At 48.5% G+C, this 15,000-nt stretch overlaps 1 protein-coding gene across 1 annotated transcript in view; it reads right to left on the bottom strand.

The window, feature by feature from the left end:
* The window catches only part of abcc8 (ATP-binding cassette, sub-family C (CFTR/MRP), member 8), a 38,327-nt gene that overhangs the window by 12,114 nt on the left and 11,213 nt on the right, over nt 1–15,000 (bottom strand). The window contains 16 exon segments of the mRNA XM_067234038.1: nt 101–238; nt 382–462; nt 674–758; nt 1,448–1,546; nt 2,156–2,194; nt 3,745–3,777; nt 7,111–7,216; nt 7,376–7,448; nt 8,118–8,265; nt 8,267–8,286; nt 8,748–8,856; nt 9,991–10,142; nt 10,490–10,530; nt 10,683–10,845; nt 11,845–11,979; nt 14,575–14,999. Of these exon segments, the coding sequence (XP_067090139.1) occupies nt 101–238; nt 382–462; nt 674–758; nt 1,448–1,546; nt 2,156–2,194; nt 3,745–3,777; nt 7,111–7,216; nt 7,376–7,448; nt 8,118–8,265; nt 8,267–8,286; nt 8,748–8,856; nt 9,991–10,142; nt 10,490–10,530; nt 10,683–10,845; nt 11,845–11,979; nt 14,575–14,999 (1,847 nt within the window).

The raw sequence follows: 15,000 nt of genomic DNA, 5'->3' as shown, positions 1-15,000 counted from the left end.
AGGTTTGACCAACAAGCAACGCTCACACACCCAAACAGCTGCTCCCTGCTCTCATCAAACTGAGTCTAAACACAAGTGTGCACACACACACACACCGTACCCAGTCGGCATGCGGCAGGTACTGAAGCTTGTGGGTGACCAGCACCACAGTCCTCTTCTCCTCTCTTAGCAGCTTGAGGATGCCGTCCTGCATGAGGTGGTCGCTCAGGTGGATGTCCAGAGCTGAGAAGGGGTCGTCCTGCAGAGAGAGAGAGAGACAGAGAGAGACAGAGACAGAGAGAGAGGGAGGGGAAGAGAGAGAGACAGAGAGAGACAGAGAGGGAGAGGGGGTTAATTATAGTTCATGTTAATAAAGGAATAGTGGGTTAGATGCTCCCTCACCAGGAAGACCACGTTGGTCTGCTGGTACAGAGCTCTGGCCACGCTGATTCTCTGCCTTTGTCCTCCTGACAGGATGATTCCCTGCAGGGAGACACAGCCACGCTCACACAACCACACCTGACTTCACAACACAAACGGACGTATCCACAACAGGTTTCATTTACAAGCGCTCAAAAACAAATAAATGATTATCTTGTCCTTGTCCAGCTGTGGCTTGTTTACGTAATATCTTATCAGGGTGACAGGGACAGTGAAGAGTAGTCTGCAGATAGAGAGAGACAGACACACTGACCCTCTCTCCAACCTCTGTCTGGTCTCCCTGGGGCAGGATGTCAATATCAGCCTGGAGAGAACACGCCTCAAGGACAGCCTGGTACCTGGAGAAGGTGCACACACACACACACACACACACACACACACACACACACGTGTGACAAAGAGAGAAAGAGTGAGAGAGGCAAAGCATAAATTCAGACAGATACTGTAGGGAGAGAGAGCGCAAGAGAGAAAGAAATACTAACTCCAGAGAGATCAAAAGGAGGTCAATCATCATGTAATAGAATGTCTCCACGGCAACAAAGCACAGGGGGTTACGTTGAAGGCCGTTCCTAAGGACAGTCCATTAGGGCCCAGCTGAAGATACTACCATAAAAAGAGACAGCCTGTCTTACAGAGAAACCATTTATCTTGTGGGCCAAAAAAACACACAATAATTTTCCTATTGGCTACCCCAGAGGACAAACAGCATATGGTGTTATGACCCGGATGTGTGAGGGGGTAGAGACAGGACACAAACACTGCAGGAACAGAGTTGCTTCTGTAAGAAAAAGTGAGTTCTCCAGAAAACTTCCATTTTCTGTAAATGAGGACAGTGGTGTTACGTGAGTAAAGAAGAAGGATTTCTGAATTGTGTAGACTGTGATAAATGGACTGCTTTTCTATAGCGCACTTAAAGCGCTTCACAATTTGCCTCTCATTCACCCATTCATACTCACACTCACACATACCGACGGCAGCGGAGCTGACCTCTAACCTGACCTGACCTGACCTGAGTCTCAGCACTGACCTGGGTTTAATCATTGGCATCTCGAAGGTGATGTTCTCCATCAGGGTGGCGTTGAGCAGCCAAGGCTTCTGGGAAGCGTAGGCCACAGCATCTCTCTTCCTACCAGAGAAACACATCGTTAACATCTCTCTTCCTACCAGAGAAACACATCGTTAACATCTCTCTTCCTACCAGAAAAACACATCGTTAACATCTCTCTTCCTACCAGAAAAACACATCGTTAACATCTCTCTTCCTACCAGAGAAACACATCGTTAACATCTCTCTTCCTACCAGAGAAACACATTGTTAACATCTCTCTTCCTACCAGAAAAACACATCGTTAACATCTCTCTTCCTACCAGAAAAAGACATTGTTAACATCTCTCTTCCTACCAGAAAAACACATTGTTAACATCTCCACCAAATTGTGAAGTAAAATAAACAACGCTGGATGAACAGAACACAGAATCTACCGTAGCACAAATCTCCTACACTCAGTTCACACTGAACTCTGGGGTCGTGAAACGAGGTGAGTTTGATTAGCAGCTATTATCCTCCATTGTTCACAAACAATGCAGAAGCACAGCCATTTTCCTCACTGTTCTCTCAGGGTATTTTCTCGGCAATGAACTAGCACACCGGTTTGATTCTCTTCAGAAGATAACAGTGAAGTTACTATCAGTACGGCGAGCATCTGGCGGGCGCCGTCATGGGGTGTGTGCTCACCTGATATCTCCTTCTCCTGCTGCGTCCTTGTCTGTGGGGCTGCAGTGACACACGCACGCAAACACGCACACACACACGCACACACGCACACATGCACACACACACACACTGTGTTTGATTGTGGATCATCACACATACATAGGAGACCACACAGATTGTCAATCATCACACCAGAAAACTGGATATGTTTTTGTTGACCAAAGGATGAAAAGCTGAATTTGATTTGGCTTTATGCTATGTTATTTTATTCTTCTTTCATTACTTATTTTTACTTTGTTTGTTAATCTTTTGTTCGTACAAGTGCCTAGTTATTTGGGTAGTATTTTTTCTACAGCATGAGGAATGTTTTAGCAGTGATCCTAACAGAGGGTCACCCCTCCCTTGATAAGCTGCCTGTCCCCAGACCACATCCAGCACACCCTCGATGACGCCAGCCTCGGACCCAACCGATTAGAGTGGTGTCTGTGCACGTCTCTGTGTTGGGGCCAGGAACATGCCTCACATATGAAGTCATCGCTCTGAGTTCCACTGATGATAACATGACACAGACACCCTATCACATTACTGTCTGAATACTGCTCTATGCCATCTGGATTTCCCATTGCAGATAATTAGGGACTGGATAGGTGCAAAGTGACCAGAGGATAAGATGGGGCCGCGATGCTGCCAGCTCTCTGATCTACCTCTGAGGAGAGGAGAGCTGTTTGAAATAACTGACTGAGGCTGATTTGAATGTTCGATAGGAGAGAATTGACCTCACGTATCTGAACAGTGTTCCCTCTGCAGATGGCTGACTGAGTTGTTAAACTGAGACTCATCAATTATTTGGCAGTGAAAGAGGATTAATTATATATGTCCTTTTTGCATTTTCTTATTGATAAAAGCATGTATTGACCAGTAAGTGAAGGGCCAACCTTATGGGACAGGTTTGAAAGAGCACGTCCCTTTAAATAATTTCTCTTGACAGCCCTGCTTGAGGATTAGAGCTGATTCAGGTTTCCAGGTTACCGTTGATGGGTACATGCACACATGCATGCACTCACACACACACACACACACACACATACATACACACACATACATCCACACATGCGCGGACACACATACAGTACACACACACACGTGTCCAGCTTTTTGTAGGGCTTAGCATTCTGAGTAGGGTTAGCATTCTGAGTAGGGTTAGCATGGACAGAGAGAACGGGGATTGGAAAGAATAGGACACTAAACCATTTGTATTGTCTCTATGTGTGTGTGCGAGTGTGTGCGCGAGTGTGTGCGCGAGTGTGTGCGCGAGTGTGTTCGCGAGTGTGTGCGCATGTGATGTGAAGAACTAGTGGTGAAGAACACTCAGGGTGATTGATGGCCTGTTGTGTTGGTGAACTACAGTTAGGTGCGTATAAATGTCCCCTCTATCCATGTGACAAGGTCAAGGATAAACTGTGCACTTAATTTAGACCTCAATGAGTATGTGAGCCTCTGTATGCGTGTGTCAATGGGGTGTTGGGGCAGTAACATCTCATCAGCTTATCTCGGTGGTCACTGGGATGTTTCTATCAGGTGTCAATGCCTCCAGCACATATACAACTCACCTCTCATCTCCTTCAGAGTCCAGGATGGGCAGGCTATACAGAGAAACAAAGAATAAACAATAGAATGTTACTGCCATTCTTCAAGTAATATTGTTTGCTTGAACAAAAGACACATTCCCAACTATTTGTGTTTCAAGGTTGCAGGGTTTGCAGGCTTATTCAAAACAAATACACACAGTAGAAACAACACAACCAAAATTCCATTTAGGATTATGTTCTGTACTGTATTAATAAGTGATGCTATTTCAGACCTCTGGTCACTCCTACAATTAGGTTTAGGGTCTCTGGGGACAGACCCGCTCTGAGGACAGACCCGCTCTGGGGACAAACCTGCTCTGAGGACAGACCCGCTCTGAGGACAGACCCGCTCTGGGGACAAACCTGCTCTGAGGACAGACCCGCTCTGGGGACAGACCCGCTCTGAGGACAGACCCGCTCTGAGGACAGACCCGCTCTGAGGACAAACCTGCTCTGAGGACAGACCTGCTCTGAGGACAAACCTGCTCTGAGGACAAACCTGCTCTGAGGACAGACCCGCTCTGAGGACAGACCCGCTCTGAGGACAGACCCGCTCTGAGGACAGACCCGCTCTGAGGACAGACCCGCTCTGGGGACAGACCCGCTCTGAGGACAGACCCGCTCTGAGGACAGACCCGCTCTGAGGACAGACCCGCTCTGGGGACAGACCCACTCTGAGGACAGACCCGCTCTGGGGACAGACCCGCTCTGAGGACAGACCCGCTCTGAGGACAGACCCGCTCTGAGGACAGACCTGCTCTGAGGATACAGGTCAGAGTGGCTCATTAGCCACCCCCCCTCTCTCATCACAGATGACTGACAGAAGTCTCAGATACTGTGTCCCCTACAAAAGTACAATAAGAGTTTAGTTACGACACAGTCTTTTCAAAGTCACTAGAGAAAATGATCCAGTGAGCTAATGGCCTTTGGTGGAGCCGAAGATTAGACTTCAGTGCAACGCCAAGAAAACCTGCTTTCATCTTGCTTAGCCTCCCAGTGATCAGTCCTCAGGGCTCCTTTAGTTGTCCTGGGCGTCAAAGCTAGTGAGTACAGAGGCTCAAAGAGAGCGCTATCACTATCAGAGAGGAGTGGTCAGTTTCTGAACCAATTGTCAGATAAGATGTAGAAGAATCACATAGAAAAGTGATTAACAAACAACAACTGTGTTACAAATCCAGAAATAAATAATTAACCTATTAACATCAAAGTTTGGAGTATGTTCTAAGTGGGTGAAATGTTTTGTAACAGTTTCAGTTTGATAAGTTCCCCACAGACTCAGCCAGTCATTAGGAGTGAGAGGAGCAGGAGATGGAGGAGAGAGTTAATGGTGTGTGTCTTTCCTGATGACCCTGTGTGATAAAACACTGTCTCTGAACGCCTCAACCATAACAAGCATCACATCAACACGCCTACGAGTGTCAGTGGTTAAGTGAATGTTAAATGTTATAGTGAACTCCTATTATGGCTGTGAGATAAAGTACACTACAGCACTAAATATTCAACACACAAACACTTTAGTGTTTACTCTCTCTATTGTGAGTCTAGAGCTATGCCAGCCGTGAGTAGTCCTGTCACACATGACTATCACAGGAATGTTTGCTCAAATACATGAACTTCAAAGCTATCCCAACAACTTAGTGCATGTGCTGTGACACGGTTGGACGTTGAGGGTGACATCCTAGTGACGGCTGTGGCAGGGGGGAGGACACTGGGCGAGGGGGGGGGGGGAGCAGGAGAGGGAGAGAGTACAGAGGATGTTCCACTGTGGCACCTCTGTAAATCAGGCACTGACTGTACTAAGAGACACTTGACTCACATACACAAGCTAACACACACACACACACACACACACACACACACACACACACACACACACATACACACACACACACACACACACACACACACACACACACACACACACACACACACACACACACACACACACACACACACACACACACACACACACACACACACAAGCTGTCCCCACATGGGACTCCCCGTTCAGTCCCATTCAATATCATGTTTTCCCTAAGCCCTGAACCTTAACCTTTTAACCTAACCTGAAGCCTAAATCTAACCCTAGCTCCAAACCCTAAACCCAAAACTATTCCTAACTCTTAACCCCAACCCTAAATATAATTCTAACCATAACACCCCCTTAAACCACATAGAAATAGCAATTGAACTTGTGAGGAAAATGTATTGGAAGAAAATGACTTGAAGAAAATGTTCCCATGTTTAATTTGTCACATTTAAATCTGCCTGAATGAATAACAAACACTGTGTTCTCTTCCTCTGCCCTTCTTACCTCAGGGAGACTTTGCTTCCACCTCGGTCTCTAAACTGGTCATCTTTCTTGTTGATGTGTACTTTAACTCTTTTTCCAATCAACTGGTTGTCCAATTCTGACAAACCCGTAACCTGATAGTCACTGATCTCACTGTCACACCATTCTAGTGGAGACAGACAACAATCTCCAACCGTCACATTTCAGAACAATTTGTGGCCTACAATGACCATCCCCCAGGTACCAGGTCTACTGAGAGTTTTCCCATCCTGGTAGACTCTCAACCAGGAGCACGGGAGCTTCCTGGACAGATGAGTATATCTATGGATGCATTAACAAGGCAATGCCATTAATATCGATAGTCATTGATATTCCCTACATGCCCTCAGGCTACAAGTGTGATGGGATTTTCTGAAGTAATGCGGTGGAAGACTTTCTGTTTTACACAAATCACTGAAACAGCAACACTAGATGAGAGAAGCAGTGGATTCCTTCTGTACGCAACGAGAAAGTCTCCCCCCGTCTTATCTCATCTAGTGTTGTTGTTTCAGTGATTTGTGTAAAACAGAAAGTCTTCAACATCAGCATAATCGAATTACTTCAGAAAATCCCATCACACTTGTAGCCTCAGGAAATATCAATCACTATCGATGTTAATAGCATTGCCTTGTCAGCTGTAAGGTGTTTATCCCTGCCCCAGAATATAAAACAAATGCACCGCCTTCAGTGACACACCAATTAAGAGGATTTGCAGCAGAGATTTACACACTGCTGAGAGAGTATAGTGGATCAAATCGTTTTGAACCTGCCGCATTGTGGGGACGGCCCTCTCGTGAGTGTTAGATGGGGGGTTACAGAGAGGGAGCGGGGGAGGCATGGGAGGTGATGGTGTTGGGGTGGGGGTGGGGGGTGGGGGGGGTGTTGTAGCAGGGTGTGTGTCAGGCAACTTAACGCCCTGGGGTGTCTGTGAGCTGTTTTATGTGTGTGTGTGTGGTGTCTCAGGTGTGTGTAAGCTGTCGTACGTGTGTGTGTGCTACATTGGATGTGTGTGTTACCTGTTCCACGTGACAGTCCCGGAGACCCTCTGCATCTCCCCCAGCGCCGCTAGCAACAGAGACGACTTCCCACAACCCACCTGGCCCACGATCATGGTCAGCTGACCTGGGACACACAGACCAGAGAGACAAGTTGTAGAAAAATTGTATTATGAACACAGAGATGTATAGTACATTTTATACAGGAAAGCATAGATGAATAATAACAAATAACAAACAAGAAACACTAACAAAGAATTTCTCCCATTATAGAGGACAGCCTCACCAAAAGGAATCTTTATGTCAACGTTTGACAGTGTAGCTGGTCCATCGGTCCAGGTAAAATATCCACTGGTGATCTGGAGAAAGACAGAAAAGCTGGCAGGCAGGTAGGCAAAGACATTCATACACTCAGACATTCGGGGGTCAGAAGGCTGAGCGGTTAGGGAATCGGGCTACCAGTTAGAAGGTTGCCGGTTCAATTCCAGGCCGTGCGAAATGACGTTGTGTCCTTGGGCAAGGCACTTCACCCTACTTGTCTCGGGGGGAATGTCCCTGTGCTTACTGTAAGTCGCTGTGGATAAGAGCGTCTGCTAAATGACTAAATGTAAATATATAACCTAAAACCCTCTATTAGTTTATTGTTATCCTCCCTCCCACCCTCCCCCTCCCTCCCCCTCTCCCCCTCCCTCCCCTCCCTCCCTCCCTCCCTCCCTCCCTCCCTCCCTCCCTCCCTCCCTCCCTCCCTCCCTCCCTCCCTCCCTCCCTCCCTCCCTCCCTCTCCCCCTCTCCCCCCTCCCTCCCTCTCCCCCCCCTCCCTCCCTCCCTCCCTTTCCCCCCTCCCTCCCTCCCTCCCTCTCTCCCTCCCTCTCCCCCTCTCCCCCTCCCTCTCTCCCCCCTCCCTCCCTCTCTCCCCCCTCCCTCCCTCTCCCCCTCCCTCTCCCCCTCCCTCTCTCCCTCCCCCTCCCCCCCCTCCCTCCCTCTCCCCCTCCCTCCCTCTCTCCCTCCCTCCCTCCCTGGTGTAAAACCTTGATGCAGAGGTCCTGGTCTTCATCCTGTGGGGGAGCGCCGCCCCCTCCCCCCTCCCCCTGGCAGCCGTAGTGGTTCCAGTCGTCCCTGGGGATCCTCTTCCTGTTCACCACCTTCAGGGGCTGGGAGGGTAGCAGGGAGGGGGGGGGGGCAGGGCTTAGAGGAACACTACGGAATTGACACCACAGATACAAAGGTGTGATGGGGGGTTGGGATGGAGTGGTGGTATTGGGGGTAGCAGAGTTGGATTCAGGGGTGGGGGAGGGGTTGGTGAAGTGAGCCGCAATAGTAAGGATTGCAAGGGTGGTGGTGAGGGCGTGTATATGTGTGTATTTGTGCACAAGTGGGTGTATCAAGCAGAGGATATGACACATTGAATGAATATGACATCATGTCAAGTGAAGGGAAGTGGCCAGAACAAAAAAAGAAGCATAGAGAACAAGAGAATTATAAACCCAGGTTGTGTATGCGTGTGTGTGTGTGTGCGTTGTATGTTGCCCATACTGAGGTTCATTTTCATTTCATTTGGGGCACTTCTGACTCATGCACGCAACAAGCACCTTGTACAAACACTGCTGTAGCCAGAGAGCTATAGCAGAGAGTGTGTGTGTGTGTGTGTGTGTACGTACCACAGCCTGGTACTTGCTGTGTTTGGGGTGACCTGAGGGCATGGCAGCTCTGGGTTCCTGCTCCTCTCCGATCTCATCGCTGGAGAAGAACTCACCCAGCTTCTGAACACTGGAGAACAATGACAAGAAATGTCCCCAAATTCAGCCAATTCAGTAAACGCTCAATGGAACGTTTTGTCAAGTATGAGTCATATGGATCTAAGGTGTTTAGACTGGATCCATGGGCCTACCAGAGTTATATTGACTGTAACATCCCTGGTACAACCAAGGCAGCTAAATGATGTGTCATCTATGTACTGAGTCCGAATTGGACAGTCAGTTTAGTAGAGATTATAACTGAGTGGATTTGTCTCTTTCTCTCTCCTAATTCTCGCCCGTGTCTCAACAGAAGAGAGAGGGGGAACATGGGTGTTGAACCAGGCGGCCCTGGGTTAGGGTCAGAGGTGTGTTTTTTTGCCATCAAAAATGAAAGTAAGATGGGTTAATAAAGACACAGTTCCACTGTGAAGTGGAAGAGGAGGTGTTAAAGTCAAACACAAGTCATGCGAAACAAATTCGTAGAGACTTAGTATGGTAAAACTTAAGTGTACTTTCTAATAAGGCTGGACTCCCTCTCAATCCGGTCCTATAATTAGATGAAGTGGTAAACAGCTATAACTAATGGTGCATGGAGCCCTTAGATTGACCTGTGCCATAACTGCCTGTGTGTGTGAGGAATTCCGTGACAGGTTAATGACATGGCTGAGTGGTTCTGAACCCTGGTCATCCAGGTCCCCTGTCCTGCATGTTTAAGATGTTTCCCTGCTCCAACACACCTGACTCGAGTGAATGCTCATTATCAGGCTTCTTCTGAGCTGGAATGACTGACCCAGGTGTGTTGGAGCAGGGAAACATCATAAACATGCAGGGCAGCAGCCCTTGAGGACCAGGATTGGAGAACCCTGTTCTAGAACATGCAATCCTTAAGGACCAGGATTGACGACCACTAACCAAATTAAAATGGAGGCTCAACTAATCGTTTTTTACTGAGAAAGATAGAATCAATAAGGTACCTGGAAAACGGTGAGGCCTTCAACAAAGGAACTAGAGATAAGATAACTTGATGGGAACTCGAAACCTTAATGAAAATTGATCTGATGTAATTCAGTTTGACATTCATCCACTATTCAGTCCCCTTGCAATGAATGTGTCTCTGTAGCAGTGCAGTGTGGGAGTTGTAGTTCCTGAAGTTGTAGTTCCTGACCTGACCAGGGCTTTGACAGTGGAGCGCACCACACTGGAGAGCAGGAAGAGAGGGGTGACCAGGATGTGGAACAGGGACAGGGAGGCGAAGGCCACGGCCGGGGACAGATCCTGCTCCTCCTTCTCTGAGATGTGGACATGCACCACGAACGTCTGGAGGGACACAGGAGGAATAATGAGGAGAGCACATCCTGAAGCACATCCTGAAGCACATCCTGAAGCACATCCTGAAGCAAACAGAACTTGGTTGATGTTATCATACTATGTTAAACACTTTATAAGAACAGCACTGTTTAAGGCTTCTAAAGGGATTAAATTAGATATGTTTTCAACCGAGTACCCCACGACATAACAGCCAGCATGGAGTGTATTTTTAGCAGCAGCGTGGTGGTTGAAATATGATGCTCTTCCCTGAACAATGGGTAAAGAACTAAAGTGTGTGTGTGTGTGTGCAGAGAAACAGGTACAGCACTGCCTTGCTTGCTGAATGTGAAACTCACTGTCAGTACTGCCGCAATAGGTATGGCCGCATTCATGAATACTAAAATGGAGAGAGAACACATACAATGTTAATACACAGTAGAGACATGGGAGAAAATACCATGTGTTCAGGTAATTAAAAAAGCAAAACAACGTTGGTTGTGTTCCTGATAGAAGGATGTTGAGGTGTAGTGAAAGAGGAAGGAGCCGTACTGGATATGGAGGTGTAGAAAGCAAAGTTCTTGAGGCTGGTGAGCTCCTTGTCTCGGGTGTCCTCCACGCTGCGACAGAAGATATTCTCCCAGGCGTACAGCTTCAGCAGCTTGATGCCTCTCAGCAGCTCGTTGGTCTTTTTCAGACGTTCGCTGGAGTATTCCTGCAAGCAGAGAGAGGAGCGTTGGGGGGGTTACCAGCTGCAAGAGAGCCTCCAGCCTTAGAGGGGAGGAACATTGATGGCTAGAACAAGAGGACATCATTATGGTGTGTAATCATGAGGGATTCAGGATGACCCCAGCAGGAGTGGGGTGACTTGAGTGGTCTAAGTCACATCTGCACCATGGAAACAGCCTCAGATAATTACACCTGGCAAGATTTCTCTTTGTCTGTGTTCAGGCTATACGAATTGAAATTCCCGGATAAGAGACAACAAAGGAAGGGTATGGGACTAGACAGATTGGGACCGAATCAAGAGTTTTTGTTTGGATAAAATCTTATTATGGAAACAAATAATGTTTTGTCCAGCTTTACAGAATGCTTGTGTGTAGATGTGTGTGTGTGTGTGTGTGTGTGTGTGTGTGTGTGTGTGTGTGTGCACGCATACAGACATGGATGTCTGTTAGTTTGTGAAAAATCACCAGTGAATCAGCAGTCTCATTACATCCCCATCATTACCTCGTTCCCTCCAGCTAAGGAAAAGGAATCAATATTTACCAAACAGTGTTTGTGAAGATGGCCGAGCGGTCTCCCTGCTCCAGTGCCACTGTGACTCTGAGGACGCAGACTTCTCACAGGCCAGGTTTGTGTAACACTTCACATGTCATGTGAGCAAACCTCTGAAAGGGGTTTCCTGTTTTAGTAGTAAGTAGTAGCTGTCATGAGCAGCAGATAGGGGTGGTGTTTGAGGTGAACAAATCAAACACACATTAGAGAAAGGCTACGAAGTAAAGGCTAAGCAAAGCCCTTCAACCTGAGGTGGAACCTGAGGTGGAACCTGTGGTGGAACCTGTGGTGGAACCTGAGGTGGAACCTGTGGTGGAACCTGTGGTGGAACCTGAGGTGGAACCTGTGGTGGAACCTGTGGTGGAACCTGAGGTGGAACCTGAGGTGGAACCTGTGGTGGAACCTGAGACTAGCACCAACAGCCACTGTGTCTCACCAGAGTGCTCTTCTGGGCCTGGGACAGTCTGGTGGCCACAAAGTACTGGACCGGGGCCAGGACTGCGATGACTGTGGCCCCGATCAGGGCACTGATCCCCAGCAGGTAGTAGAGCAGAATCACCCCCAGAATGATCTAGAACCAGAGAGGGGGAGGGGCAGCGGAGGGGGGATGTTAAAGACACACTGAGACACAGCTGTTGATCAGAGCCCCTGAGGGCTCAGACGCAATAATATAAACAGAGAATCAATGGTGGTGTTGGGTCACCTTTTCAGCATTAATTTACTCCAGGCTGTTTTTTAATTCCTCTAATTACAGAACTAGATTGAGACGGAGAGAGGACACTTATTAGGTAGTTTACCATCTAAGTCTCGAAAAAATAATTGACACAAGTGTTGGGAAATCCGTCCTCTCCCATAATCTCCACAGTGTAACTCTCTCATCATTACCCCCCTGCTCGGTCTGTCTGTCCCTGCTGTAATAGAGATGTGATACAGAGATGGATGAGTCCTGACTCTCCACATGGCCTTGACTCCAGGAGGCAGGCCATGTGGAGGCAGGCCATGTGGAGGCAGGCCATGTGGAGGCAGGCCTCACTGCCATCCTCCCCCTCCGGGGAGTCATCTTCAGGAGAGGCTGTGGAGATGGATGTGGTTTTCACACGACGCGCGATTCATTTGTCTTCCGTTTGGCAAGGGGACATGAGTGAAGGGTTGCTTTCCTTGACATGAGTGGGAATGAGTCTGTAATCCTGCCCCTCAGTGGTGCGTGTGTGTGTGTGTGAGAGAGAGAGTAGAAAGATTAAGAGAGAAAAAGAGAGAGAGATGTGTGGGGGAGGTACTGATGCATATATTTCAGATAAAATGGAAGGGTTCTGAATGACCCCACCCCTTTGAATCCTTGGGGAGTGTGGGGGGGTGGGGGGGGGGGTGAGCTGGGGGGTGGGGGGGGGGGGTGAGCTGGGGGGGGTGGGGGGGTGTGAGCTGGGGGGTGGGGTGTGAGGTGGGGGTGTGAGGTGGGTTACAATGCACGTACGTTTTGTGTAACAAGGACCATATCTGAGGCAGTCTTGAACAGCGGTGGACAAGATCCCTCAGAGTTGGGGAAAAGTAACAGGAAGTGACCAGTGAGGCAGGCAGACAGATGGAACTAAGGGAGAATACTAATGAGGCTGCGCTTCAGCGGGGCATGAGGCCAGCCTGGCAGGGTGTCTGAGGTGTCTGCTGGTCGCCTACATTCAGGATTAAATACTGCTCAGTCAATAATGCATCTTCACATGAGGCGGATGGGATCCTGACCAGGACAGGTTTTTCCCAGCATTTGTTTAGAGAAGGAGGACCTTTCATTTCCTGTCAGGCACATTTTCTCTTCTTTCTATTTTACATCTATTTTTCTATGATCAAAGGAACATTTACAGAGAATATTGTTCTCAATATAAACAAGCGATCAGTGTCTCCTTTATGTGAAAGGGAGAGAGAAGCAGATAGACATGAGGAGAGGGAATCTAAAATCTCTAAAGAGAAATCAGAGACAGCATGTTGAGACCCACTACAGGCGAGGAAGACATGATCCATGATGGAAAAACCACCTCAAGTGTTAAAATCACATCAGTTACCCTCTAGATGGCTATACAAATTCTGTATTCTTTGTAGACCCTGTCTTTCCTGTGAGGATTCTAAACTGGATATCATGATTCTGTGTTTCATGTATTTCCAGTGTATACGGTATGCTGCTACTAGATAAGAGGGAACATTTCATTCCAATGAAATGACCTTGAATTAAAGAACACTGAGAAATTTAATTAGAAAGGCAGAGGGACTGAATCACCAATACTGAATAGAATATTACATTGGCAAGACTGACTGAGACAAATTTATGTTCTAAGACCTACAGTTCCACACTGTCTCTAAAAGACCAAAACGCTGCCTGTCTTTAGATTTGGGTGCCTTCTGAGTAGTTTTTGTATGTATTATTTAATTGAATGATAATTGCTAGTATTGTAAAGATGGTGGGGGAGAGGAGGTGATGGTAGGTGGGGGAGAGGAGGTGATGGTAGGTGGGGGAGAGGAGGTGATGGTAGGTGGGGGAGGGGAGGTAGGTGGGGGAGGGGAGAGGAGGTGATGGTAGGTGATGGTAGGTGGGGGAGAGGAGGTGAAGGTAGGTGGGGGAGGGGAGAGGAGAGGAGGTGATGGTAGGTGGGGAGAGGAGGTGATGGTAGGTGGGGGAGAGGAGGTGATGGTAGGTGGGGGGAGGGGAGGTAGGTGGGGGAGGGGAGAGGAGGTGAAGGTAGGTGGGGGAGGGGAGAGGAGGTGATGGTAGGTGGGGAGAGGAGGTGATGGTAGGTGGGGGAGGGGAGAGGAGGGGAGAGGAGGTGAAGGTAGGTGGGGGAGAGGAGGTGATGGTAGGTGGGGGAGGGGAGAGGAGAGGAGGTGAAGGTAGGTGGGGGAGAGGAGAGGAGGTGAAGGTAGGTGGGGGAGGTGAGAGGAGGTGATGGTAGGTGGGGAGAGGAGAGGAGGTGATGGTAGGTGGGGGAGAGGAGAGGAGGTGAAAGTAGGTGGGGGAGAGGAGGTGAAGGTAGGTGGGGGAGGGGAGAGGAGGTGATGGTAGGTGGGGGAGAGGAGAGGAGGTGAAGGTGAAGGTAGGTGGGGGAGGTGAGAGGAGAGAAGAGAAGAAAAGAGAGGACTGAAGAGAAGAGAGCCGCAGGTGTCCTCAGGTGTACGCAGGTGTCACCTGCACAGGCATGGCCCACAGGTTAGGGCACAGGAAGAAGAACCACATCAGCTGGTTGGTATCTATCGCGACCAGGTTGCAGATCTGCGCTACGGTGAGCTCCCCCATGGACATGTTGGAGGTGCACAGACGCATGATCTTGTTGTAGATCTTAGTCTGGAGGACGACAGGAAGAGGAAGAGGAAGACAGGAAGAAGACGACAGGAAGAGGAAAACAGGAAGAGGAACAGGAACACAGGAAGTGGAAGAGGAAGACAGGAAGAGGACGACAGGAAGAGGAAAACAGGAAGAGGACGACAGGAAGAGGACGACAGGAAGAGGAAGACAGGAAGAGGAAAACAGGAAGAGGAACAGGAACACAGGAAGTGGAAGAGGAAGACAGGAAGAGGAAAACAGGAAGAGGAACAGGAACACAGGAAGTGGAAG

This window comes from Osmerus mordax, chromosome 4, assembly GCF_038355195.1.
Source record: "Osmerus mordax isolate fOsmMor3 chromosome 4, fOsmMor3.pri, whole genome shotgun sequence".
NCBI classification, from domain to species: Eukaryota; Metazoa; Chordata; class Actinopteri; order Osmeriformes; family Osmeridae; genus Osmerus; species Osmerus mordax.
This window is presented reverse-complemented; position numbering and strand designations above follow the sequence as displayed.